This window comes from Jatropha curcas, chromosome 1 (genome assembly GCF_041381405.1).
Source record: "Jatropha curcas cultivar XTBG-Jc1 chromosome 1, XTBG_Jcur_1.0, whole genome shotgun sequence".
Lineage (NCBI taxonomy): Eukaryota > Viridiplantae > Streptophyta > Magnoliopsida > Malpighiales > Euphorbiaceae > Jatropha > Jatropha curcas.
This window is the reverse complement of record NC_143151.1, coordinates 33,355,648-33,381,623: the sequence shown is the minus strand read 5'-3', so window position 1 is coordinate 33,381,623 and position 25,976 is coordinate 33,355,648. Positions and strand designations below refer to the sequence as shown.

The 25,976-nt window shown below is 33.8% G+C and overlaps 3 protein-coding genes across 7 annotated transcripts; all 3 read right to left on the bottom strand.

Moving 5' to 3' along the window:
- Positions 1 to 4,704: 4,704 nt before the first annotated feature.
- On the bottom strand, positions 4,705 to 6,372 carry LOC105631408 (protein BIG GRAIN 1-like B). Its single transcript, XM_012213509.4, has one exon. It carries the CDS (start codon positions 6,006 to 6,008, stop codon positions 4,815 to 4,817), a length of 1,194 nt encoding a protein of 397 aa, XP_012068899.1. The 5' UTR covers positions 6,009 to 6,372; the 3' UTR covers positions 4,705 to 4,814.
- A 4,665-nt stretch (positions 6,373 to 11,037) lies between these two features.
- On the bottom strand, positions 11,038 to 18,285 carry LOC105631409 (dentin sialophosphoprotein, putative (DUF1296)). 2 transcript variants are annotated; one of them, XM_012213512.4, is made up of 9 exons: positions 17,811 to 18,285; positions 16,884 to 16,927; positions 16,023 to 16,291; positions 14,397 to 14,986; positions 13,375 to 13,711; positions 12,709 to 12,973; positions 12,468 to 12,560; positions 11,840 to 12,292; positions 11,038 to 11,512 (listed from the first exon to the last, which is right to left on the bottom strand). In XM_012213512.4, the coding sequence occupies exons 1-9, from the start codon at positions 18,010 to 18,012 to the stop codon at positions 11,168 to 11,170; spliced, it is 2,598 nt and encodes an 865-aa protein (XP_012068902.1). In that variant the 5' UTR covers positions 18,013 to 18,285; the 3' UTR covers positions 11,038 to 11,167. The 2 variants fall into 2 exon arrangements, with proteins under 2 accessions (XP_012068902.1, XP_012068901.1); XM_012213511.4 differs by having other exon boundaries at positions 14,397 to 14,989; positions 17,811 to 18,284.
- Positions 18,286 to 19,432: 1,147 nt separating this feature from the next.
- Positions 19,433 to 24,702, bottom strand: LOC105631410 (protein Brevis radix-like 2). 4 transcript variants are annotated; one of them, XM_012213514.4, is made up of 6 exons: positions 24,098 to 24,702; positions 23,834 to 23,973; positions 22,794 to 23,170; positions 21,580 to 21,715; positions 20,820 to 21,211; positions 19,433 to 19,854 (listed from the first exon to the last, which is right to left on the bottom strand). In XM_012213514.4, the coding sequence occupies exons 2-6, from the start codon at positions 23,957 to 23,959 to the stop codon at positions 19,776 to 19,778; spliced, it is 1,110 nt and encodes a 369-aa protein (XP_012068904.1). In that variant the 5' UTR covers positions 23,960 to 23,973; positions 24,098 to 24,702; the 3' UTR covers positions 19,433 to 19,775. The 4 variants fall into 4 exon arrangements, with proteins under 4 accessions (XP_012068904.1, XP_012068905.1, XP_012068906.1 ...); XM_012213515.4 differs by having other exon boundaries at positions 23,834 to 23,980; positions 24,072 to 24,691; XM_012213516.4 differs by having other exon boundaries at positions 24,072 to 24,691.
- Between the last annotated feature and the right edge of the window lie 1,274 nt (positions 24,703 to 25,976).

Sequence of the window (25,976 nt, the reverse complement as noted above, 5' to 3'; positions counted from 1 at the left end):
TTAAGAATAATTGTAATTTAATAATCTGATATATTAATGGATGATGAGAAATAATGAATAAGGATACGCGGAGGAGCACACGTGTGCATGCGAGACAGGAAGGAGAGTTATGGTTGGCCACTCTATCACGTGCGCTTAAAAGTTCACTGTGTAATTCTGCATTAGTATCCACTTATTGTGGCATGCTAATGTGGACCAATAACACCATTACGCCTTTTTCCTTTTGGATTTTCATTCACTTTTTTTACTTTTGGTAAATGGAAATTTTTACTTTATTTATTTATTTCATATACATATTCAAGAAATAATAACTACAAGCAATAAAAAAATATTTAAAAAATACCAACATGCCTAACACAGTTACGTTATGTTGCACTGAAAAATGTGGAAAAACGAAAATGGTATGGAAAAATAATATTTAAATTGAAATTTACATGGAAAAATGATATTTTATATGAAAAATGGAAACATTTTTTAAACGCGAAAACACGCATGGCTAAGAAGTTTTCGTGCATCATATTAGTTATAATATGATTGATAGAAATATGATCTAAAATTAAATTTTGATCAGAATTGACATCACATATAATTACGATTGAATTGGACAAATTAAAGAGAGATAAGCTTAGAATTTCTCAATGTATAGCATTGATTTAGAAAACCCTAATGACAGATTATATTACATGATGTCATTTTGTCTGCCATTATTACTTAATTTCTTTCCACCAGTCACAAAATAATTGAACAAGAAAGCCAATAAGAACAAGGTTAGCAAACACTAACAGCAACATATATCAAACCCCAATAGACAAAAATTGTTAAAAAATGAATTATTTGCCTTCACATGACCCATTATGTGTCCTTCTATGTGGGCAGTCATAAAGTGGTTTCAACCAATCATAAATCAAATTGTGGTGTAAAATGAAACCAAATTGCTTATTAAGCTTTGGATGCATATGCCTGCTAATACCTATATGAACTAGTTGTGTATGTATGGTTGGTAAGTGACAGTCCATGATCCTCCATGGCCTGTGCATATGTATTATACATGAGAGATACATTTTGTTCTTATTGCAGAGAATATTGCCTCGCAAATACAAGTAATTTCTGAAAACAACAAAGAAATTACTGTCATAAAACTTTATGATTCGAAAGTTTCCTGCACTGGAACACTTCTTGCTTGACGAAAGTTGGGAGGTAAAATAAAAAAAAAAAAAAACGTTTGAGATTATTTAATTACGTCCTATGTAGATTTTCTGTACCCTTATCTATAAAATATGTCAAAAGATGTCAAAAGAAGAAGACCTAGACCTAAAAGATTTACTAGTTCTTGATATTAATGCAGATGTAGTTATAAATAAATTAGAATGGAAATAAAAGATTGATATAGTAAACCAAACTAAGATTTAATTGTTGTTGTTTTTATCTATATAGCAATTAGTTAATTCGACAATATTTCTAGCTATAAATATTTGAAAAATGCTTTTAACTTCTAACAATGAACGGTACGTAACTGTAATGTAATTCTGATGGAGAAGGTTTTGCACTTGCTATCATAAAATTTCTATGTATTTAAGAAGATTTTGGGTCTGTTAAGTAAATTTAGTTGTTTTAACAGCTGTTAATTGTTTTAATAGTGTTTAGCTGTTAGCTGTTTGAGTAGTTTTTTATGAAATGCTAAAAGCTAAACATTGTATGAGTTAACTTTTCAGAAAACACCACATTCAACCTTTAAAAGCTAATTCAAATGTTATGTTATCGAACACTCTAAAAAGTAGCGTTTAATATTTTGACCACCTACTTATAAGGCCTATTCAGCAATTTTAGCGGTTTTAATAGATGTTAGTTGTTGTTGTAGCTGTCAACTGTTAATAGTTAGATATTAGTTGTTAGCATTATTTGTTTATATAGCGGTTTAAAATAAAAGTGTTCAGTAAAAATAAGTGTTTGATTAGCTGTTTAATATAAAAAGATAAAAAAATGGTAAGGTCATAGAAAACAAAGTAAAGACAAGTGATAGATATAGCATCATAAAAAATATTATAAACCGCTAAATATTAATAAGGAGGATAGCGTTTCGTGAAACATTGCATCAAACTTTAAATTGTAGACTAAATGTGATCTTACTGAGCACAATAATTAATTAAAATAGTATTTTAATCCAATCAAAATACTAAATAGTACTTCAAACATTCTTGTCGAACAGAACTAAAATATTATTGCCCAACACAGCTTTTAATTACTATAGCGACGGCGAAAACCAAAAAAGGAAGAAGGTAAAAAAATGTGTAATAGCTTTTAATTACTATAGCGACGGCGAAACCCAAAAAAGGAAGAAGGTAAAAAAATGTGTAAGATGATGACTGTGGTGATGATCTTATAGGGCTATTGTCAAAGAAAAAACTTGTCAACGCCCAAGTGTAAATTGTATATCACACCTGTTCTCATCATTGGTTTCACCAACCATATAGGAAAATATTTAATTTAATTACATTATAATCACATACACATAAAATAAATATGATTTCATTTGTGGTTCTCAAATCTCAAGTAGATCCTAATTAATTAAATTATAAGTAATTAAAAATTCCCAAGCCAAGTTAATTACTTTGACAATATCATTTGATGATTTTATTTTATTTTTTTTGGATTAAGACAATATATTATTGGTCCTCCTCCATACATTATTTTTTAAACCTATAGTCATTAATTTGAACCTACAAAACTTTTGACTGTAGAGGATTATAGCCTTTTCTTTTCCTATATTCCAAGACTCCAATTAATTAAAATTTAGGGTTAAAAAATTGCTAGTTAAGAATATTTAAAATGATAACTTAATTAGCATATCACACTGTTATGATTTAGTGGTCCTATTAAGTCTTTCTTAACGTCAATCCTAATTCATAAAAATATTATTATTTTGAGAGAAAGGAGAGAATTATATTAGCACCCACTAACTGTTTTTGATAAGAATGCACATGTGCTAAGAATTGTTTCAGTGAGATTATAATTAATTTAGAGGACCTACTAAATAATTAAGATTAGAATCTAATATGAGATTTTTTTTTTCAATAATTAATAATTGCTTCTTTAGAAATAAAATTCATAAATCTTGTATATTGCTTTTCCATTGTTCAAGATTTAAAACCTTTGAATCCTTTTCTGGCAAGAATTGGTCTGCACCAACCTATTCACACAACCACCAAATAATGAAAATATATACACAAAAGTTATTGTTTCCCTCTCCTCCTTTGAGTGGCAAAAAATTTTCCCCACATCCCTTTTCAAATGGGATTGAGCTCATTTTGAACCTTAAAGATCTTTTGAACCTATGTATAACAACTTTGGAACCACAATTCTTAAAGTCATGCTTTTTTTTTTTTTTTTTTGGGACATTTTGCATTTTATAGATCCAATGCACTAGTTATCTTAAACTTTAGTCTTCTGAAGACCACACTTCCAAAGGGTTTTGGTGAAGAGGGATCTTATATACCTAAAGAGTTGAGACCACAACATGAAGCTATAAAGAAAAGGGTAAAAAACAAAAGTAATTACTTGAGATATATGTATTAGTATAACCTTGAAGTTAAAAATGAATATTGTTATGCATTAAAGACTGCGAATTTTAAGTAATTGATGACTCTATTTGACTATTGGATCGCGAGTATAACTCTATTTGACTATTGGATCACCACTCGAGCGAGTCAGAGTGGACGAAGCGGAAGCGAGAATTAATATATCTACATATTACAGCTTTATCGCAAAAACTAATCCACCAATTGTTAGATCCTTCGTTATTTGATATGAAGATGACAGAAAATGAGAAGATACGAAAGAAAATATAACCTAGTTTTGTAATTTTTGGTTTGAAAAATGAGATTAGTGGACATACATCAGCCTTTTTGCAAACTGGAGAAGACATATCAAAAACTTTAAATCTCATGCTTATACCTAAGAAGCCAACCAAATTTGACATCAAGGCTTAGAGGATCAAAGTGTAGATCCTTTTGTCTACTTCTTTAGGGAACATATATATATCTATCTCTATCTATATATCTCCTTCTTTTTTTTCCACTAACATCATCAATTCACCCTCTTTTAATTACTTAATTAACTTGTTTAACCACCATCAAAACACTAACATATATATGCAACTTTGATTAAAATAAAATTTTAAAAAAAATGAAAAATTTTTATTGTGTATTTGCTAGTGTCATAGCTGTATCCTTCTTTTCCAAAAAATAAAAAAAAAAAAAAAAAGTGTAAATTTTTTGACTAATAATCCATTTTATCTATTGTGAGGTAGTGTTATTTGGAAGCAAATTAGAGACCCCACACAGAAAGGAAAAAAGCTCTTTAATTTATTCTTTCTCTTGCAATGAACAATTTCATTTCATGGCATGGTAGAAAATCTGCCTTTGCTTTAACCTCATCTTCTTCACCATCTTTACCCTTTCCTTTTTCTCATTTCGCGTGTGAACGCTGTTGCAGACTACTTCTTTATTTCTCCGTTTTCATTCTTTATATATACATATAATGGTCACAGTTTCTCATGCATATTTGTTCAAGATTTCCCTCTTCTTCTCTTTGAAGATCTGTCTGCATAAGTTTTTATTATATATTATCATTAATTCTTTAATAGAAAAACTATAAACAAAACAGAAAGTTAAAGAATTAAAAGAAGGTAAAGAATAAAGAAAGAAAGAAAGAAAGATGAGAAATCTTATTCTCTTTGATATGTAAACCCCCACACAATTCATTAATATTAAAGCTAAGTAATTAAGATTTTCTTGTTTAGAATTTTTCTTGGAATTTTACAAGATTAAGCCATTAGCAATGGCTCGATTAGTATCAAGATGGGTTGTTTCGTACACAGGCAATTCTTGGCGATATCTTTCAATTCCAATAGCAGAAAGATTATCCAATTCGAACAAATCAGAACTTGCATAACTAGCCACATCGTCGTCTTCATCGTCAAGTTCTTGATCTTCCTCATCACTAGACTCTCCATTTTCATTACAAAGATCTTTTACACTAAACTCTTGTTGCTTCTTCTTTTGATAATTCTTTAAAAGATCTCTTTTAACTTGCTCAACTCGCCGACTTTCATTCATTACATGAAACTTAAGCTCTGCAGCCATTAGAGTACCACTCTCTTCTTGATTATTTGCATACAGACTTTTATGTCCACAAGGCCTAGAATCCTCATCCACAATTACACTAACTGGATAAAACCTAACTGACCTTTTTGTTCCATTCCCCCTAGTGGAAGGAGTCTTACTTAAGCAAGACCTTGAAAATGAAGAAGCTGAAGAACAAGTAGATGTTTGCTCAGATTTCGACGAAGAGATCTTTGCCTTCTTTGCATTTCCAGCAGTGAAAAGAGAGTTAAGAAAGCTTGCAAGCCTTCCGCCAGGCGAAATAGGCTGCTTCACCTTTTTTAGATCACCATAGATTTTTAAGGCCTTGGATTTGGTTTTGAAAAAACTGCCTTGATCATGTTTCGGCTTCTGTGTTGCTGTTGCTGATGATGCAAGTTTTATTTCTTGAAGATGATCTATAGGCCGAGCAGAAACGCTTGTTCGAATAGGCTTAGGCCTTTGCATGACATAAATAGGTTCTGATTCTGAAGAAGAAAACCCACCACCACAACTAGATTCTGAAGAGCTAGAGCTAGAGTTAAGCAACATAGTGTTAATACGAGGCTTCAACTCCGCCATGGATTTTTGACCAACACCAACTTTTTCATAGCTAATTACTTTCTCTTGCATCCATTTCTCAATCATGCAAGCTTTTTTCAAGCTTCCAATTCTTTCTTCTTTAGCTTCGCCATTACTAGTACTAGTGTGATGCTTCTTTCTTATACTCCTAGTACTCTCCCTGTAAAAAATAAGCTCTTCCTCTCCTTTACCGTTTGATTCGTCTATCGAACGGTACATTGCATCAAGAAGAGTAGAAGAGAAAGATGGGCTGTTCTCTCTTTGGTGCCATCTGTAACTGTGATCCATAATTCTTTATAAAGAGAGAATTTAATTTCTTGAAATTGTGGACAAGAAGAATATCAAACAGTAAGTTTCAAATGATTTGATGTCTGCTGCAAGTAGTGTATGTACTTAAAAAGCTGGTTTATGTAGAAGAGCGAAATATTAATGGAAAGCAAATATAATTATGTGGAAGAGAAACTAATTAGACAAAACAGACTGGAACTCTGCTCTTTTTTGCATGCTATTACTGTCTGTATATAAAAAAGAAGTAAAGAAATCAGACATGTCCATTTGATGGGTTCTGATAGAGAGACAGAGAGAGAGAAGGTAATGAAAGCCAAAAGCCACGCCTATGAAGAAGGAGAGAAGAGAGAGTCTTTTTGTGCTTGTTTCATTCGCAGGCTCTTATAAGGGCAGGCCTTTGTACACGCATTCACTCGTACGTGCTAGTAGGCTGCCAGGTTGGCAATGCTGAAATGGCAATATCAATTTTTAATGAATTTATTTATTTATCACTGTATATGTTATTAAAGTGCTTTACTGTGTCTTCACTTTGCCTCCTCCTCACATGAACTGACACAAAATCCTTGCATTATATATGTAGTTTGCAAAAAGAAAAAAGATTTCTAATGAAGGTAACATCAAGTTCATCTTTATAACATTTTTTCCATGAAACCATCCGCCAGGTAGTCAATAAATCCGAATTTGAATTCTCCCATCTGGAGTTTAAATTCACTGGTAGTTGATAGAAATTCTAACTTTAATTTTATTGAAAGGAATTTCGAACGTTAAAATAGAAGAAGTGGACGTAGAAATTATTAAGATTAATTAGAGGACCACTTGGATTTGGTGTCAATTACATAACCATTTTGTGAAACAGTATTATTACCTAAGCTATAAATTTCCCTTATTTGGCAGTCAACTAATGCGGCTCCTTAGATGCTTTGACTTTGTAATACCATCAAGCAATCAAGGCCATCATATTGTTCATGGGATCAAATGTTGTATGTCTTTAAATTCGGTTAAATTATATATATATATATTTTGGAAACAAAACAAAAAGTTTGTTGATATGGGTTGACTAAATGGGTGGTGGTTAGGATAATAATATTAATATAATTATTATATTTTTATGTTTTAGGCAATGAGAGAGAAATTTAAAATCAAGATTGAAGGGAAAAAACAATTTTAATTTGATGATAATAATATATAAATTTACAAATTAATAAGTAGATTTATTCTTTTATATATAAAATAACTTAGCTTTGTTGCCCATTTGGATGGCAAATCAAAGAATATAATTATGCAGTTGATATGGTGAACAGGGAATGAACATATATAATTATATTTTTTTTTATTATATAGTAGTATTTGTAGATATGTAATTTACCAAGATTATGATTGAGTGTTTATGATTATGTGGATTAGCAATTTCAATACCAAATAAGAAACATGATTATGCAGTAAATATAATTAATTAAAAATTCAATTTCTTTCCATAAATAATATTATAAAGATGATTTTATTATTATTATTAATTAAAATAAACAAATTCACCTTCTCTTGTGTAATGATTCTTGTCGTTTAACCTTTTGTAGTGGTGCCAATTCAAGTCTTTTTATTTAGATAGTTTCTAACCCTGCTTAAGTTGCAGGCAGATAAAGTAATCTTATGATTTTTTTTTTTTACTAATTCTTCTGTCTTTTAGTCTTTTAATAATTTATTAGAATATAATTAAGTTAAATTTATGAAATTAAATTATCAGGAAGCGGTTCAATTAGCAAAAATAAGAGGTAATTTTACCTTAAAAATCATATATTTATAAAGATTTTACCAGAATACTGTCTTACTGCCGAGTATAAAAAAAAATAAAAATAAATGAGCTTAGGAGAGTAATTTAGAATTAATTCATAAATTGAAATTATTTCATGTTGTTAGTGGGAGGTGCTTATTTGAACAATCATTGCACTCGTGGCCTTGTAAACTTTTTGGAGAGGAGGAAGAGATCAAGAGATTTGATTTAATTAATTAATTAATTAATTAAAATTATTAATTAGGACAATAGAGTGTTTTTATGTGAAAGAAAAAAGGTGAAGAGATTAAACTGATGTGATCTGATTATTTATAGTATAAGAAAGGATTAGGACAGTGGAATTTGTGTGCTATAAAGAAGAAAAGTGAGATTTATTTAAGTAAAAGCTTCATAAAAAGTAACATGCGTGCGCAAGCCAATCTTGATCTCTTCTTCTTCTTCTTCTCTTTATATCTTCCTTCAAGCACACGAAAATTTATTCTTCATCAACAAAATCACCATATCATAACTGAAACAGTTTCTAAACAGTTATTTATGAGAAAGACAACATCAAAAATTGATAATATTAAGGTTGTTGAGTTATTGAGAGATTCCTTATAGATAGATCATATGGAAGAGCGAGGAGATTCCATTCAGATCATGGAATGACAAATTTAGGGACCCAAAATCCACCAAAATGTACAATTAATAGTTGACAAGCCCTAACCAATACTAAAAGTTCCATACCCATTTCCCCCACTACAAGACGGAATCAAAAGATTACCCTTTGGTGCATGTAGACTACACCTTCCACCATATCCCACACAACAATTAGATTTGACATATCACAAAACTTTGTTTCCTACCTTTTAGTAGAATTAAGCAAATCCACATTATTGAACTCTATGATTCCAATCAACATTAACGGGTGATAATGAATCGCATCTTCAGACAAACTTTACTTATAATATTAGAGATTTAAAATTTTTAAATCAGTCATTATTGAAAGTATTTTATCTGAATAGCGTTCCTCAGTCGGTGTACAAAAACCTTACTTATAATATTAGAGATTTAAAATTTTTAAATCAGTCATTATTGAAAGAACTTTATCTAAATACCGCTCCTCAGTCGGCGTACAAAAACCAGTCTTATTGGAAATGATTGTTTGGTGGATTCCACAATTGAGATGTGAATGTAAACGTGTCATCAATTCTATGCCAAAAAGAAGTTGATGCCTAGCCTACACTCCATGGGCACAGGCAGCTCCATCCTCCTTGGCTTGCTTAGAAATAATAGTTAGAAAGGAGCATGCTTGGCTTCCATCATTTTTCTGCATCTCTATCGCAACAGTGGGTCACCCAATCAACACCCTAATTTGCTTTCGGCCATATTACCTTAATGCACTTATCATATTGCCAAAGAGAGGTAATCTCATGCTAGACAACTCAGAACAATTTGCTAATTCTCTTTCTTTCCCTTCCATCCATGTGTTTTAATTTCCATCCATGCACAATGCACCTTTTTATGTATCTTTCTTACTGGTACTAATAATGGATTGACTTGAAGAACCAAGTTGGAGATCATAAGTCGTTGTTTTCAATTCCATCGAAGCGTTGGCTTTGCACATCAAAGTTACTGAATTTTAGGCAAAGAAATGATGGAAAAAATGGCACAATCACCGCCCACAATTGAAATCTTCCCACGAGTCTATCAATAATATCATCTTCTTTTTTTTTTTTTTTTTTTTGAACATAATAATATCATCTTCTTAGATTTCCATTTAAGAAAAAAAAAGAAAAAAAGAAAAAAAGCATGCCGTTGCTGTTAAATCAAACAAACCAATCCATAGCAACACTAACAGAACCACAGCCACCACCACCTTAATAGACGGGCAACACTAATAACAATTATTAAGGTCTTTCATTTTTATATATAAAATATTGATTTTATTTATAATTAATATAGTTTTTTGAAAAATAATTTTTATATTTTTCAACTGTTGAATAAGCATTTAATAATATAATTTTACAAGGTAATAGGTAAGAACAATTCAAGGATGCCAGAATTTTTCATGAAAAATTACGAGTCAAAAATACTCTCTCCCACCCCTACCCCTACCCCTACCCCCAAAATGTCGAAAGGCCATAGCATCTGCATGGACTCCATACTTCCGTTTGCACACTATATTTGTTTAAGTTTTCATTTCTCATTTCAAACTATATATATATATATATATATATATATATATATATATATATATATATATATATATATATATATATATATATATATACATTTATATATGGAGTAATTTATAGTCGGATATCAGTTACACGTTTGCCTGGACATATCAATTCAAGGGTGAGATAATCTTCAGTTCGAGTAGGGAAAATATAGAGGTCCAAGTGAAGCATGCAAATTCTCATAACGTTTCAGTTCAGTGAGCATTTCACAATGCCCCAGAAAGCATTATCATTATTCATTAATTTCAAATGCTCAAAACAGTGAAACTGGCTGACATATAATTCAAAATATTAGCTCGCTAAATCATGAACGAGAAAAGTTTAATTGTAGGTTAGTCATTTCATTACTGGTACAGTTAGCGAAATATCGAATGCACATCTGTATAAAAACGCTCAAGATATCTAAAATGACTTGTAAAGCTTAACTATGAGGTGGAAGTTGCATTCACGTTGAGATAATCATAAAACACAAATATAACCACAGGAAAAAGAAAAGAGAGAGAAGCTTTTCCTAGCACATAATAAAGGAATGTACGTTGTGTGCTTTAGGCAAAGTAGGGGGTGGGGATGAGCCTGGTGAGTTGTGCAGGTGGGGAGCATGAAACATGAAAAGTGAATGAATTGGCGATCCCGAGAAACAAAGCAAATAGATCTCTGAAGAGAACAGAGACACAACACGATGACTCTCCTTTCCCTTTCTATACTCTTATAAAGGAGACACTAACAACCAAAAGACTCCCCCTTTGTCTCTTGTATACCACATAAAGAGAAGAATAAAAGTAAAGATGAACAAGTGACTAAAATTGGAGACGACCCAGAGGTTGATCACAACACAGTGATATTGTTTAAAAGCATGTTATATGAAATCAAATACAAAACCGTGAATATTGCTTTTGCATATCCAAGCAACGCTAACCAGAAATTCTAATAAGCCTGGTAGCCGATTGCCAGATTTGCACCTGGGAAATCTCCCAGGGTGGTAAGAAAATTAGCCGGTGCATCTAAAGGCAAATGAGAATATTGAAAATGGGACAATATGCATTGAATAGAAAATGATTATGTGGGTTACTCATTTCATAAAGAAAATTAAAATTTTCTATAACTACTTCAATCCCTTCCAAGCAAGAGGTTAGATTGACATTTACTTTTCAGAAGTTTGTTGTCCAGTTGAGATGACCCAATTGAGGCTGCTGATAAGCACCAACTTGTGCCCCAGGTGCAGCTGCAGCAACCCCAACTCCAACATTACCTCCCATAACTGGACCCATATGATGTGGATTTGCCATTGCAGCAGGTGTTGGTGGAGGGGGAGGGTATAAGCCCGGGAATTGCATATGAGAAGATTGTGCTGCAGCCGCATTAAAGGAAGCATGACCAGTATGGGATGGCAAGTATGCAGCATGAGGGGTTTGCCCAGGCATGTTGTAATATGGAGCAGATTGCAAGCCTGGAAGCTCCCTCGGATTCTGAACCCAAATTTCAGATGTCTCAGCCTGCAAAGCAAATGCAACAAATTAATTCTTTTCATGTTTTAAGCACAACAAACAAAGAATCTTAGACCTATTAATATCTCAGATCTGAAAGGCCATAAAAGCAAAAAAATAACCATAAAATCATAAAAATGTGCAGATATGCAACACAATGTGACATATTACAATGATTAGGAGGTAGAAGGTAAGAAACCATGTCAAACATACCAACTGAGGAAGTGTATGCCCTTTACAATATAGTTACTTAGCAAACAAAATGCTCAATAATATAACCATAAGGCCAAGAAAAAAGATTTAACCAACAATTTTTCAATACTATAGGAAATGAACCTGCGGATTAGGAACGTAGAGATTCCCATCTTTGTACTTGATCCGAGATGAATCTTCCAGGCCAGTTGCATTTCCAACAACACCTGGAGCATTGATGGCATACCCAGTTGGACTGGTGAAATTTCCAAATCCAGTGGGACTACTGCCAGGAACTGGCTTAAACTGCTGAATTCCATACTTGAGGCCATTTGCATTGAGATGGGAGCTACCTCCAGGCATCAGCAAGTAACTGCTGCCATTTGATGGATGTGGGTATGCAGGGTTGCTTGAATAGCCAGGCATGGCCATTTGTGGAACATAAACTGGGGAAAGAAACTGACGATATGGCATAAGATTGGCAAAATGTGAAAGATGAACTTGTGGGTACATCTGAGCAATTGGCGGCTGCTGCTGCTGTTGCACCATGGCTATTGTTGAAGTTGACATGCCGTTGGCTGTATGCGATGCTAAGGCCTGTAGATATGAAAGTCCAATGAACATCAATTAAACTTTTCTTACGCATTCACAGCATTAGATATTACAAGAGGCCACGCATGATTTTTGCACCCATATGCAACAGGGAAGCAGATGGGAGAGCGACAATCACTACATTATGCATACACCAAGATATTAAAGCATGAAAATTTACCTCTTGTGGAGATGGTAGACCCTGTCCACGTACAGTTTCATCAATTGGCGGTCTGAAATATGACATATCATAACCAGTTTGGGGATCATAGGCCTGGTTGCACACAAACAGATATCAAAATGATCACACAGATGTAAGAACAAGAACACTACCATAATATATTATCTCAAATCAAAGCTTTATTCCACTAACTATAAGAAGCCTTCCAACTAGCCAAGTGTAATCAGAGGAATAAACTCACTGAAAAGCTTGGTAATTCAGGAGGATCTTGCTGCTGTTGGGAGTCTGAAGGGACATATGATGGACTATTGCCTTGAACTAAACCAATATCAGCATAATTGTCCAAATTCGGGGGACTTGAAGACTTGTCAGGTAATTGAAGCTCGGACATTGCTCCTGATGTTGGAGAATCAGATCCGGAATTTCTAACTTGTTCATCTAGCAACTCTACCTGCTTGCTGCCAGAAGCTTCATCGCTGGAAGACTCCGGAGCAGATACTGACAAACTGCCACAGTACCATCATCATTCCATATTTAGCCCAAATAAAAAACGACCTGATATTCTCATCACCTAATGGTGATGTTCAATCAAGCTTATATTTGTAACCATGGACATTTTCAGATGCATAATAAACAGGACACTCACTAATTGGTGTTTGAATAATTTTTTTATACTTATTATTTTTATTTTGCTAATAGTCTCTTTCTTGTGTTACTACCTTTTTGTCGAATCACTCCTATTTTTGTCTTTCAGATAACTTGACTCAAGTATTTCTAGTCCTTCTCCAAGTTTATATCAGAGTTGTTGCAAATAATTATAATCCAGAATTCTAGGTTAGCCTCAGATTGAATGTTCCAAATCTGTACTACAATCGAAAGTGAACGTTTACATTGAATAAACACAAACCTTGCAGCAGATTCTGCATTTGATTCTTCAGTAACTGCTGCTTGAAATCCAGGGCTAATACTTTTGGAAGAATCAAACTCAGTCCCAAAACTGCCAAAGGTCAGCCTGCACCTGTCAGTTTCAGGGACTCGAATGTGTTGTGCTATGATCACATTCTGATTTTCATAGATGTTCACTTGCAAAAGCTTATCCTGCAAATCAGCTGCATCTGATTCCAAGTTCTTAGAATTATCAACAGGAGGAGAACCAGATTTTGTAGGTGTTCCAATAACCCCAGGACTACCAACACGCGATTTTTGGCTTGATTTTGGTTTCCACTCCTTATTATGCTGAGCAGCTGCATGGAAAATAAGGGATCACTTGATCAGTTATGCCCCACACTCACTAACATTCTATCCATCTTCCTCTTCACCCCTCCCATTCTTTCTCCATCCCTCCCTCAGTTAAGGTTAACAATATCCTCAGAGTTTGAAAAAGCAAATATGAATTAATTTCGCAGAGCTTTTTTATCCCATGAAAGATAGAGCAATTATTGCAATAGATTAACTAGTTACCCAACAATTACCAGTTGAAATGGATGCTTTTTTCATTCAAAAACATATAAGATCTATAGACACATAAACTTAAAAAGAAAGCTGCCACAAAACTAAGAAGACGCGAAGATATTTCCAAGCAGAAGAACAAGATACAAAAACAATAAGTGACGATGCAATGACATAAGAAGAATATCTCTAGACACAAAATGCTGAAACAAACAATAAATTACCAATAGACGAAATGTTCTTTCAGAAACAATATCCTCTTTCACATGAAACACAATAGAGCTTATCAAAAAGAAAAGCAGTCAGCATCTTAGAAAGTTGAAATAATAAAACAGACAATTTAACACCTAACGCTTTAAGTTGAAGAAGAAACAGTACTACCATAATCCCATCGCAACCTATAGTCGTTAAAAAAGAATACCAAGAGCAATGATCATCAAGGTACATGTAATAACAGAGATATCTAAAACAGAAGGCTACCTTTCTGATGGACCACGGGTGCTTGATGTGGCCTGCTATACTGATTACTTAAAAATGATCTGCTAACAGAAATACTGGGAATAATAGACTCATTTGTGACACTTTGAGTAACCGGATCAGTCTTGGAAATTGTAGGGAAAGGTCTAAATGATTCCGACAATGAATCGTCCCTTCCTAAAACAGAATTTGAGAAACCGCTAGATGCAGATGAATATTTTACTACATTTTCAGAAGATTGCCTGCGACCACCCACCACCCCAACCTCACGCTTAATAGCTCCAACAGCAGCAGATGGTCTGGATTCAGGAGATGGCACGTGAACAGGATCTGTTGAAGAAGAATACACCCCAACAACAGAATTGCTTGATGCCAGTGTTGCAGATTGTTGTTGTGAATTTGGTTTCATTACTTGTACCCGTGAAGTTGCACCTGGAACCACAGTCCGCTTTTCCTCAAATACTACTTTCCTGTCTGTGACATTTGAGTTAGCATCTCTGGCGTGCCTAGCTTGCAAATCACTAGGTCCATTAGAAGCTTGAAATGAACTCCTTGGACCAGAGGGCTTTATGTTGCCTGAAGTTCCTGATGAGCTGCTGAAAATAAAAAAGGATCATATTAGATGAACTAATAAAACAGTAATGATATTGCAAACAAGGAAAACAACTAAAAAGCAAAGAGCAAATGGATCAATTGCTTATATACTGAGAATTAAAAACCCAACCACAGTTCTCTTCTTTCCACTGTTTCTTTATTCTCTATAGCTTCATATTCAAAATGAGAGCACCCAGCAAATTTTGATGATATAACTAAGGTTAGTTTCATTAGCCAAAAGGGTGAAGAGAAGGAGAATCTTAGACACAACACATAATAAAAATATTTTGTAATGCAAAGCAAGCTCGACCTTGTTTGAGAACATTCTTTTATTACCAAAGGCTCAAGGCACACAGAAATTGCTCGCATTAGCAAACTGTGATGCAATTATTCATGTTGAAAAGTCTCCTATTTAGAAAAGATCACTAAGTATAAATAGCTTTAATAAATTCTAGTGATTGCAGACTTGAAATGCCTTTCACCACGTGTGAGGCACCCATTCACGCAATAACAAGTGTCTGGCTAAATGCTCCCTGCCTGATAGTCCTAAAAGCAACATTGCACTTTCCTTGCTGAGGCAGGAGGCACAGCCCGAGCGCCTTTACCAAACTGGTTCAAGGTTTCAGGTTAGTAAAAACATGCATAACATGAAGGCCAAACTAATACCCACCGAACACCAATAACAGCAAGGTTTTCTTACCTTTTCTATTAAAGAAAAGGCAATCAAATTGCAACATACTTGGTACAAGTAGATTGCAACCGATTACAAAATCACATTAAATAAAGCAAACTTATATACTTAGGACTGGAGTCATGTGATTAGTTCACCTGATTTTTCTTACAACTGCATGCAAGCCCTCAAAGGCCTCGCGGTTTACCAACTAATATCTCCTCACTGTAACTCTACTTCGAGTCAAGAAAACTAGATACTACTATGTCAAGCATTAATAAAAGTTACAAAGTCAACCACTAAAATAGAATAAAAACAATTATGAAGAGAGGAAAAGCAGAAAAAGAGATTCCAAATAACCATACCCTTTTTCAGTAACAATTGCAACGACTTTCTCATTGCTAGATGCTGAACTTTGTCGAGAGACAGGCTTTGATTCTCTAGTTGTATTCTGATTAACTCTGTTGTCTCTCACAACACGGAACTCTCTATTCATTCCTGCATTACCAGGTACAGCATTTCTCATGTAGCCTCCTTGTCTAGCATTGCGATCAGAAAAAATCCGTGTTTTTGCCCCTTGACCCAAATTCTCAGAATTTTTTCTTGAATCCACAGCAACTCTGTAACCCATACTCTGAGGCAATAAGCATATAAGTTCACGAGTAAAATCTTAGACCAGAGCAAGTACTTGCCAGGAAAAAAATTAACACAGCAATCTTAAAATGAAGAATTGAACTTCAATAGGACTGGGAATCTTAAACTGCAAAACACAATAGGATATCTTAAAATACCGTACAACCTACAATTATGTTTTATCTTTGAAGTTGAGCATTCAAATGCATTTATTATGTGTTCTAGAGATCCTCAGTAATGTGATAATGCAGAAACAACTTCAAAAGTTGAAATACACAAAATTACATTAACGGATGTTCAGACACATTTACAATTTATCAAGTGAAAATGTTGAGTCCATTTCTGTGTACTTTTGAAGAAATCAAAAAATATCCATTTCTAAATAAACTGAAAATGCCATAATAGAATTAAACAATTTTCAACAATATTACAAATTTCAAACATTTTCTTCAAATACTAAGCACAAAGCATGCCATGCCACTTCAACAAAAACACACATTACACGGCCTGCATAGCTAAACAACAGGAGAGGTATGAACAGAGAGAGCAGGGAGAGGCCAATACTAGAGAGACAGATATTTACAAGATTATACCTCTTTCTTCTTGTCCCTTTTTCTCCTCACCTCATGGAATGGATCTGATGAAAAGTAAATAAAAATACATGGTGATGAGAATTATATTTGAATAGATTACAAGTTACAATCTGAGAAATGACCCGAAATGGGATGTTCTCAGCACAAGTCCAAGAAGGGAAAAACTGATATCAGAGAAAAAAAAAATAAGAAATATCAATTCATAAAAACTATTACTATGTCCTACAAACAAAAGTATCTAGAAGTATTTACAGGACACGCCAGCACTCCATACCCTAGACCTCCCGCTGCTAACTTTAAATTCCACATTTAGATGTAGCAAAAAAGAACATACCCAATTCACCAAAATACAAGAAAAAGACTGCAAATTTGACAAATTAAACAAAACACAGTCATGCACATTCAAAAGGAGCATATCAATAACTTCGAATTGCTCAAAATAAAAATATGGGAAGCATAGCAACTACAAACAACGATTATTTACTTTTTAAAGCTGTAAACTTGTCTTTACAAGTTGAGGGCTATATTAACTCGGCTTAAAGCAGTAAATACGGATAACACCAAACACCAGAAGCAAAGTAATGAAGAACAGCCACATCCAAACAAATTGACTAAACAAAATCAAAACCTAACCCTAAAAACATTAACTTAGTGCCTCCCTGATAAACCCATTAATTCACAATTAGCAGCAAGAAACCAAATGTCCATCACTCAAGTCCCAGAAACAGCAAAATTCAAAGGCAACATAACAACCATAGCACACCCCCCAAAGGACACCCCATTGGTAACCTTCTTTCAAAACTCAATAAGATTGGCAGAAAATACAAATTACCCATCATTCAAACGACCAGGGACAGGCCAAAAACAAAGAAAAAAAAAAAAGGAAAACGCAAATAAACCAAGAAAAAGAAACACCAAGAAACTCACCTTGATTAAGCAGCTTCTGAGCAGTCTCATTAGGATCCATGTTGGTCTCTTTAAGGGCCATATAGATATCAGCATCAGAGAAATTGCCGACAATTTCCTTGATCGATTGTATTGTTTTCCTCACTCTCGCTGAGAGTGTATGCGTCTGTGATTGTGTCCCAGTAGTAGTAGCAGCAATATTAGTACTAGCAGTGGCGACCATCGCTCAATAACACACTCCACAATCAAAATTAAACAATTATATCAATAGCAACCTAAAACAGATAGCTTTATTATACGATATAGAGCTTATATACCTATAATCTCACAAGGGCATAAGAAAAAGGTTAGGGTTTGCATTAACAGAACAAAGAACAGAAGAGAAGGGAGATAGAACGGCTTTGGGCGGAGAAGGGGGTTTGCGCGAGCGAGGGTTTTGAAAACGTTTTTACCCCTCAATGACTTCGCTGCTCAATTGGGGTTTTTACGATATTACGGATTTGCCCTAAATTTTTCACTTTTATTCCCTTCTTGTCACTCCCTTTCTAAACTTTTGCCGCTATTTCCTATAAAAAGAAAAAGTTTCTCGCTTTTCCTCTGCAAATTTTACGTGTTATTATTTCAAGGAACAATTAAAATCGATCCTTAAATTAGAAAATTAACATACGAGAATTTTTAATTTAAAAATTAATTATGAACGCATGATGCTCTTGATATCATGTGTATAGAATTTTTTTTAGTCTTTTATCACTTTGGTGTTCAAACAGAAAAAATTTATATTATATATAAAAATGGAAATAGGGGAAAAAAATGAAATTTTCTATATAACTCTTAATAAAATTCAAAATATCTTAAAATAGCTTTAATTTTAGCAAATTTGAAAAAAACAGGAAGATTGTTTTAGATTTTTCTTTTTTTAAGAGAAGACAATAAAAATTTTAAAAATATATAAAATTAAATTAAATAGATGTTTATATTGAGTAAAATTATTTATTTTAATTTTCTAACAAAATCATCATGTCAAATCTATTTGATTATAATTTTTTTAACGGTGCAGATACTTTCAAATGTTTTGTACTTAAAACACTAAAAAAAACACTCCTCAAACAAAAACAAAAAACATTATTTTTATTATTTTCCTCATCGATGAATCGGATTATTTGTGAGTGGAGCTTAGACTTTAATTTGTTACAATATTTATAGCTTATAAATATAAGATAGATTAAGGTTTGATCCCTTTCTCTTAATTCTCTAAAAATAATATATAATTCCAAACCGATAAAATAAACTTAATTTGAATTAGAGAATAGATAAAATTCAAAATTACATGTTTCATGAAACGGAATTAATATTTTTAATATTTTTTCCATTTTCAACTTCTTGGGGAAAAATGATGTCATAATTAGCTATTTTTACATTAATGTTGATTTATTGAGCTGGTGGTCAGCAAAAACTCAAGCATTCGTACAAACTAGAGTCCTTGTTCTTTCTTTTTAACTCCTTTCAGTGATTGTAGCCGCTGAAAGGGATGAATTCAACATAACACACTGTTTGGAGCAGGAAAGAAAGAGTGGCAAAAAAAACACAATCTTTGTTGGAGAGAAATGTAGGAGAAAACAGAAAAAAGAAAAAGGGAAGAAGCATTAAAAAGCAAGAGAGTTAATGAGATTAGTCTCATGGAGTATATATCACTAAGAAGAAGACATTAGACATGTATGAACATCATAATCAACACTTTCCACCAGCTTTTCTAATTCTGCACCCATTAACCAAATTCCAAGGCATCCCAACAATTGCGCATCATTAAGTCAAATTAAAAGAAAATAAACAAAGGGAAAGAATAAAAAAGGACATGTTTAGCAGACCAAGTGGCTATGAGGTGCAGTTGTGAGAAGCTTTGTCAATGGAAGTCTCAAAGCCCATTAAATGTTTAAACTATGTGAGTTAGAAGGACAAGAAAGCACCACCTCCCGTCAGTTTGCTAAATCATAAGTACTGTTCTTGTATCCTGGCTCGATTCTCCTCCCACCACAACCTTGCATGCATTTCTCCAAATCTTTCCCGGCTGCTCCAACACAAGCGAAGAAATTATAACCAGGACAATTTACTCATATATGATTTTGATTATTATACTTCAAGCATAATAGATACACCATAAAGTACTGCTAAGTAATCAATAGAAAAAGGAACATTGAAAGAACAGTCGTAACAAGAAAGATATAGCAGGCCCCTGCACATTTCAGGCAGGAATAGTATCACCACAAGTAATACTTAATATCAACAAGGCCTACAGTTCTAGATCAACCAAGAAGGTCTGCGTCAGTGAATCACAACTTGTCTTGGGCAACTGAAACCAAACTAATGTTAGAGATGGCACCAGTATGAGAAGCATTTTCTCATTCCTTGATTCAAATTGATATGATGAAACCGCATTCTAGAATCTGCTCAAAACCGATTGATGAAGTACTGTTTACTAACGGACCGCCTAGGTGTATCTATTGCCAAGCTAGCATAAGTCTTCTTACATTTAACAGTTCCTATTTCTCAAATCACTACTTCCTCCTTCCACTTGTATCAGTTGTTTTAGAGAAGTTGTTTTGTCCAAAAGTATGTCACGTAGAAGATTAAGGAGTACTGATTAATTTTTTCCAATTCTATCATACTTCTTCTAGACATAATGACTATTGTGTACAATTTCCTAAAACCTATTTTATCGCCTATCTTTTTTGTCTCTCTTAATTTTATGGAAGATTAATGCTAAATATTTGAGTAATTGGGTGATTAATCAAATTAAGAAGTATTTTGTTATAATTTAGGTGATTTAGTTATCCTTAATTACCGTGCAAAAGCCTTAGAATGACAGATAAAAGTGGATAAAAGAAGTACCTTGCAGAGTAGACTCTCCAAGTTACCATCTTATTAGAAGTTAGAAGTTAGAAGGTAAAATGCAAAATCAAGGAAGCAGAAGGTAATATCATAGCAAGTTCAATTAATCTCATTCCATTTTTTAAATTACAGAAGCCCACTAACCTGAACCTGACGCGCCTAAGCTCTCGGGTGCCACCTGGCATTGCTCTGATTGTGATGTATACTCCTGGTTCATCCTGCTCAACCCATTCAGTTTCCATATCACTTGCATTACTGATGGAAAGCTCTCCCGAGTGATCTGCCTCTCTCGATGAACTAGTCCTAGCAGATCCTCCCACAGATGATGCCTCAGTTTTGGCCCCACTAATGCTAGAGAGCTTTGGAGTTGAAGCAAGAGCAGCCGAGTCATAATATTGACGGGATTGCATTGGGTGGTGGTCAAGTGAGTCTGAAGAAGAATATCCCATTCCACCTGGACGATAGAAGTTGCGGGGGCGTTCTTTGCCTAGTGGTGGAGTCACGGGGCTGTCTTTGGCAGATTCAGGCTTTGAGCTCTGGAAAAGAAAGAAACAGAAGCGTATTTCCACAACAACATTACTTCTACATATGGTAAATTAATTAACTTTGTTCTATACATAAATGAAAGAAGAAATCTGTACGAATGAACTCAACCCGCAGAAGGCAGTAAAAAGTTGTAAAGTATTTAGCATGAAATCCTAAAACACGAAAGTTCATTAAGAGGAACATAGACCCTGAAAGTGATATTTACCACAATGCAACAAAATTCATGTTAAATGCTATACAGAAGCAAATAATTCATCCAAAGCATGTTAACAGCAAGCATGAGCATAAAACATCTGAATCATAACATATCACGGCGCAAACAGATGATTATTAAAATTTAATTTGGGAGCACACTTACTTCATCTTCAGATCGTGGAGGAGTTGGAAGTGGGACTGCTTGTTGATTGAACCGTCGAACATTGTATAATTCCATAACCTTGTCATAGTTCTCTGCCCACCACCTTTGAGCTTGCCATTTGTTGAATATTTCTCGACTGATCAAAATATCAAAAAATGACAAGTATTTATCAACATTAAATTGCCTTTAGCAAAATGTCAAAAATAAGAAATGCAATTGTGGTAGTATTATCATAACTTGATCTTTAAGATGACCAAGAAACTGGGTATATATGGTTGCTGAAGTAACTGGTTTGCTTAACTGTTGCATAAGAAAAGCTGCATTTATCTTCGCAAAGAGCCAAAAAAATAAATAAAGATTTCACAACTTAGGAGCTTACTGTATATGATTCACAGCATCACAAACATGGACCATTGTGTGATAATTAACAAGCAGCATGAAACAAAACATGAATCTTTGTTTTACAAGAAAAAGCTGGTGCACAGACCTAGAAGTCGATAGGAATAATACAAGGAGCATCACAAGAACAAGCAACAAGAAGTGAAGGAGAGATGGCACTTTCATGTCTAAACTCTGTACCCAAGAATCTTAAAGCACCCTTAGAAAACTAGATCTTAGAGGAGGAAAAGAATCAGGGGAATGAACTCCTCATATCATCACATTTCTCACAGCTTTGACAATTAAAGCAAAGCTGTAAGACAAAGTCGAAGTCCTAAAGTAATACCAGTACCCTACTGCCCACATTTGGTGGGCACTCCAACCCTAGTATTCATGTGATAGAGAAACAACTAAAGCAAATTTGGTACAATAGTATTCATTGACAAGGTAACAAAGAACAGTGTCAAAGTGCTTAACTTCATCTAGCGTCAACACATCAAAGAAATATGATCACATTCAAACAAATGAGAAGCTTCAATATCATATAGCGGGAAAGAGAGCCTAAACTGCAACAGATGATTGCAGGATAAACCAATTCCAGCTCTCACTTTCAAACCAATTATAAGTGAATGATCACAATCAAACAAATTAAGCCTTTGGCATTAAGAAAGAGACTAACCTCAAAGGACAAAATCAACATGACCAAATTACAATTAACATGTCCACACAAGAGGGAAGGTGACCAAAATTCAAACAAATATGAGCTTAAGAGTCAGATTATCAACAAGCAAAATTGTTCCAAAAAAAATAAAAGCAAACTGAAGTAGTACTTTTACCTGAAACGAATCCGCTTGAGATCATTCCCACCCTGAGGCAAAGAAACAAAGGTAATTAGAACACCAGGTTCCACTTGTGCAACCCAATCCTTAGGTTCATCTTCCTCCATAAACACCACCGACTCTGTTCTCCCACTAACTGATGCAGGTGTTCCTTCGCCACTTGATAACCCTTTTAATCTCGCCTCCATCTCTTTCCCCCACATTCTCGGGGTTGAATTGGAACTCCCTGTTCTACGGTATGAGCAGTGAAACCTTGCTGATTCTGAGGCAGCATCAGAGTCAACATAATTCCCATTACGGTTATTGTTTGATAGTCCAGAACAAGGCTTGCAGTTTCTGTATGCTCCTGATGCCTTTAATGCCATATCCTTTATCTGAAAAACAAAATAATTATCTACCATTAACGAGAAAATGGAGAAAATTTTTGAAAAAAAAAATTAATTAATTAAAAAAATTGAAAAAGTCAACTTAGAAAGGTCGTGTCGTATGGTTCTTTTTTCAGATATTGAAAAAACTCCATTATCTCAATAAGCAGTATGGATTATTGAGTAGTTTCTGTTCCAAAAAAAAAAAAAAAAAATGGAAAAGAATTGAGCCATACAGTAGAAGTGAGCCCATCTCCCAGTTGTTCTATTCTTACTCGAAAGTTTTTGTTTCCATAAAATGCCAATGTAACAGAAAGTAGCCCCTCAGCTTCACAGCCATTTGGGGTTGAGGGTATTGTTTTTTGCGTCTAAACTTTGAAATCGCACCATTACTCTTTCATTGGTTGCCCAGGAAATGGACAAAGAGAAAGGAACAGAAGAACAATAATGGATTTTGTATTTCTCCCAACAATAAAAGACTCGACTCATTGAAGCCAAATAGTTAGATGAAGAAAACTGTATAATCCTTTATTTCTTGGTCTTTTGTTTTCCGCTTCAACTCCTTGAGATAAGAACAAAATCTCAAAACTCTGATTCTGCGTCCTTTGCTTGATTTTCTCAGTAAACAAACAAAGACTAAAGCTCAAAGAGCTTAAGCAAGTATGTAAATACCTGAGCAGTAATAGCCTTGATAGCCTGCCTAGTCCTGGGCGTCTCCAGGGCATCATCCTCCTCCCTCTCTCTCTGGTGCAGAGATCCATTGTTAAGCTGCTTTGAACAAGCTATACACGTCAACATCCCCAACTTCTTAACTACAATCTAAGCCAAAACCCAGATCAGAGTCACCATAGAAACGACTAAATCAACATAAAAAAAAAAAAAAAAAAAAAAAAAAAAAAAAAGCACATACATATTTATATATTATAAAATGCGTACATGAGCTAGAATTTTAGAAGGGTACAACAGCTCCTTTCAGTTTCAAATGGTCACTTCAATTTGAGATCCCACTACAGGAAGGGGAAGAGAGAGAGAGGGGGACTTTAAGAAGAAGATGTGGGGAATGCGTACATTTACATAGCTATAAATGCAAGAGAGAAAGAGAAATGAAATGACCGTTAATGGAGGAATCAGGACATGGGTATTTTGGATTAAAATGGCCTTTATTAAAACATTTCACTGCCAGTTAGAAAGAGTAACAACTAAGAAATACAACACAAACAAGAAACTCCCCTTCTTCTTCTTCTTCTCTCTCACTCAAATCACATCAAAAATACAAACAAAAAGAAAAGCACAATCCCTTCTCTCTCTGAAAAGCTTAAAGAAGACTCGATCAATCGAATCGAATGTGTGCGCAAGTGGCAGGGTAAGAGCTAAAGGTTAAAAGTCAGTATTTTTAGGCTTTAATTGGATAGATTTGCGTGTGATTTTAGATGGTAAGAGTGGCGGTGGTGTGTAAGTGTAGTGTTATGTGCGCGCGGAGTCTGTGCGTGTCCTTTGTATTGTGTGCGCCACCCTAAAGAGAAAAAAAGCTAAAAAGAGAAAAAGCAATTCATTTGAGCTATGCGCTAATGTCTCATATGAACGTGGGAGCAAAATTTTTTGATCTTCAAAGCGAATTTTACACTTTAGATTGTTCTGTTCTCTTATCTTTTTTTTGCCAAAAATAAAAGTTTTTAGCCAATTCTCGATTACACACTTTTTTTCAAAATCCAACCAATTAATGTCAATAAGACCAAATCTAATTAATATTTTCAAGTTGTATTTTTTGCATTTAAAATACCATCATTAGTAATTCTTCTTCAGGTATAATAATTTTAGATTGTAAGGCCATTTTAGATGAAAGCCAATGTGTTAATGTTATATAGATTAGACGGCAAGCTACTATAGGTGTCCATCACTTAGATAGAGCATCTTACCGCTATGCTCGCTTTTATGATTGTGAATCCATCCCTACTTGTTATATTTTTTTTTATCGAATTATATTAAGTGTATAGATCTGATCCAAATCTTCGATATTAAATACTGGAAAAAGAAAAGTCTTCTTCCACCTATTTATTACATTTTAGATGAGAAAAATCAATTTAAATTGAAGTTGATGTCTAAATTAAATATTAGTCATCTTATATTATTGTATCAACAAGTGACCCAATCAAGTTGTAATGCAATTCTTGAGCCACTTGAAATTACTATAACCAAGAAGATAGAATATGCTCTCAATTGTTGTAAAATACTACAATTGGTAAATGTTGAAAGAAAATTACAAATATATCACTTTATACGATGGAGAAAGATTGGTATACCTACAAAATTTAATAGCAATAATTTTCATTTTTTTATAAAATACAAAGGGTAGGGGTTTTCAAATTGGAATACTTTTAACCACGCGAATTTTCATCGATTTAATAAATATTATTTAAAATGAGGCAAGGCAATTCTATATGCTCAACAATTGTTTCAACACATTTTAGCCTCCAATCAATGAAAAAAATTAATAATGATATGATAAAAAAATATACTAATACCTTTCGCTAAATTAAATGTTCTTATGTTGGAGTTCTGTTTGTCATCTTTAAATTTTGTTAAGAAATCAATGAATCAATGCGCCCATTTGCTTGCTCGGACCGCTGTTTCTTTATCTGGATTGGGGTCCTGTCCATTTAGGTGTGATTCACCATGCTTTGTTCCTTGATTCAAATAATATTTAAACGATAGTTCCATTAAAAAAATAATAAAATAACAATAAAAATGAGAACTTTTTTAAATGAAATCAACTTTTTTTTTTAATCATTTTTAACAACAAACTTCATAAATATAA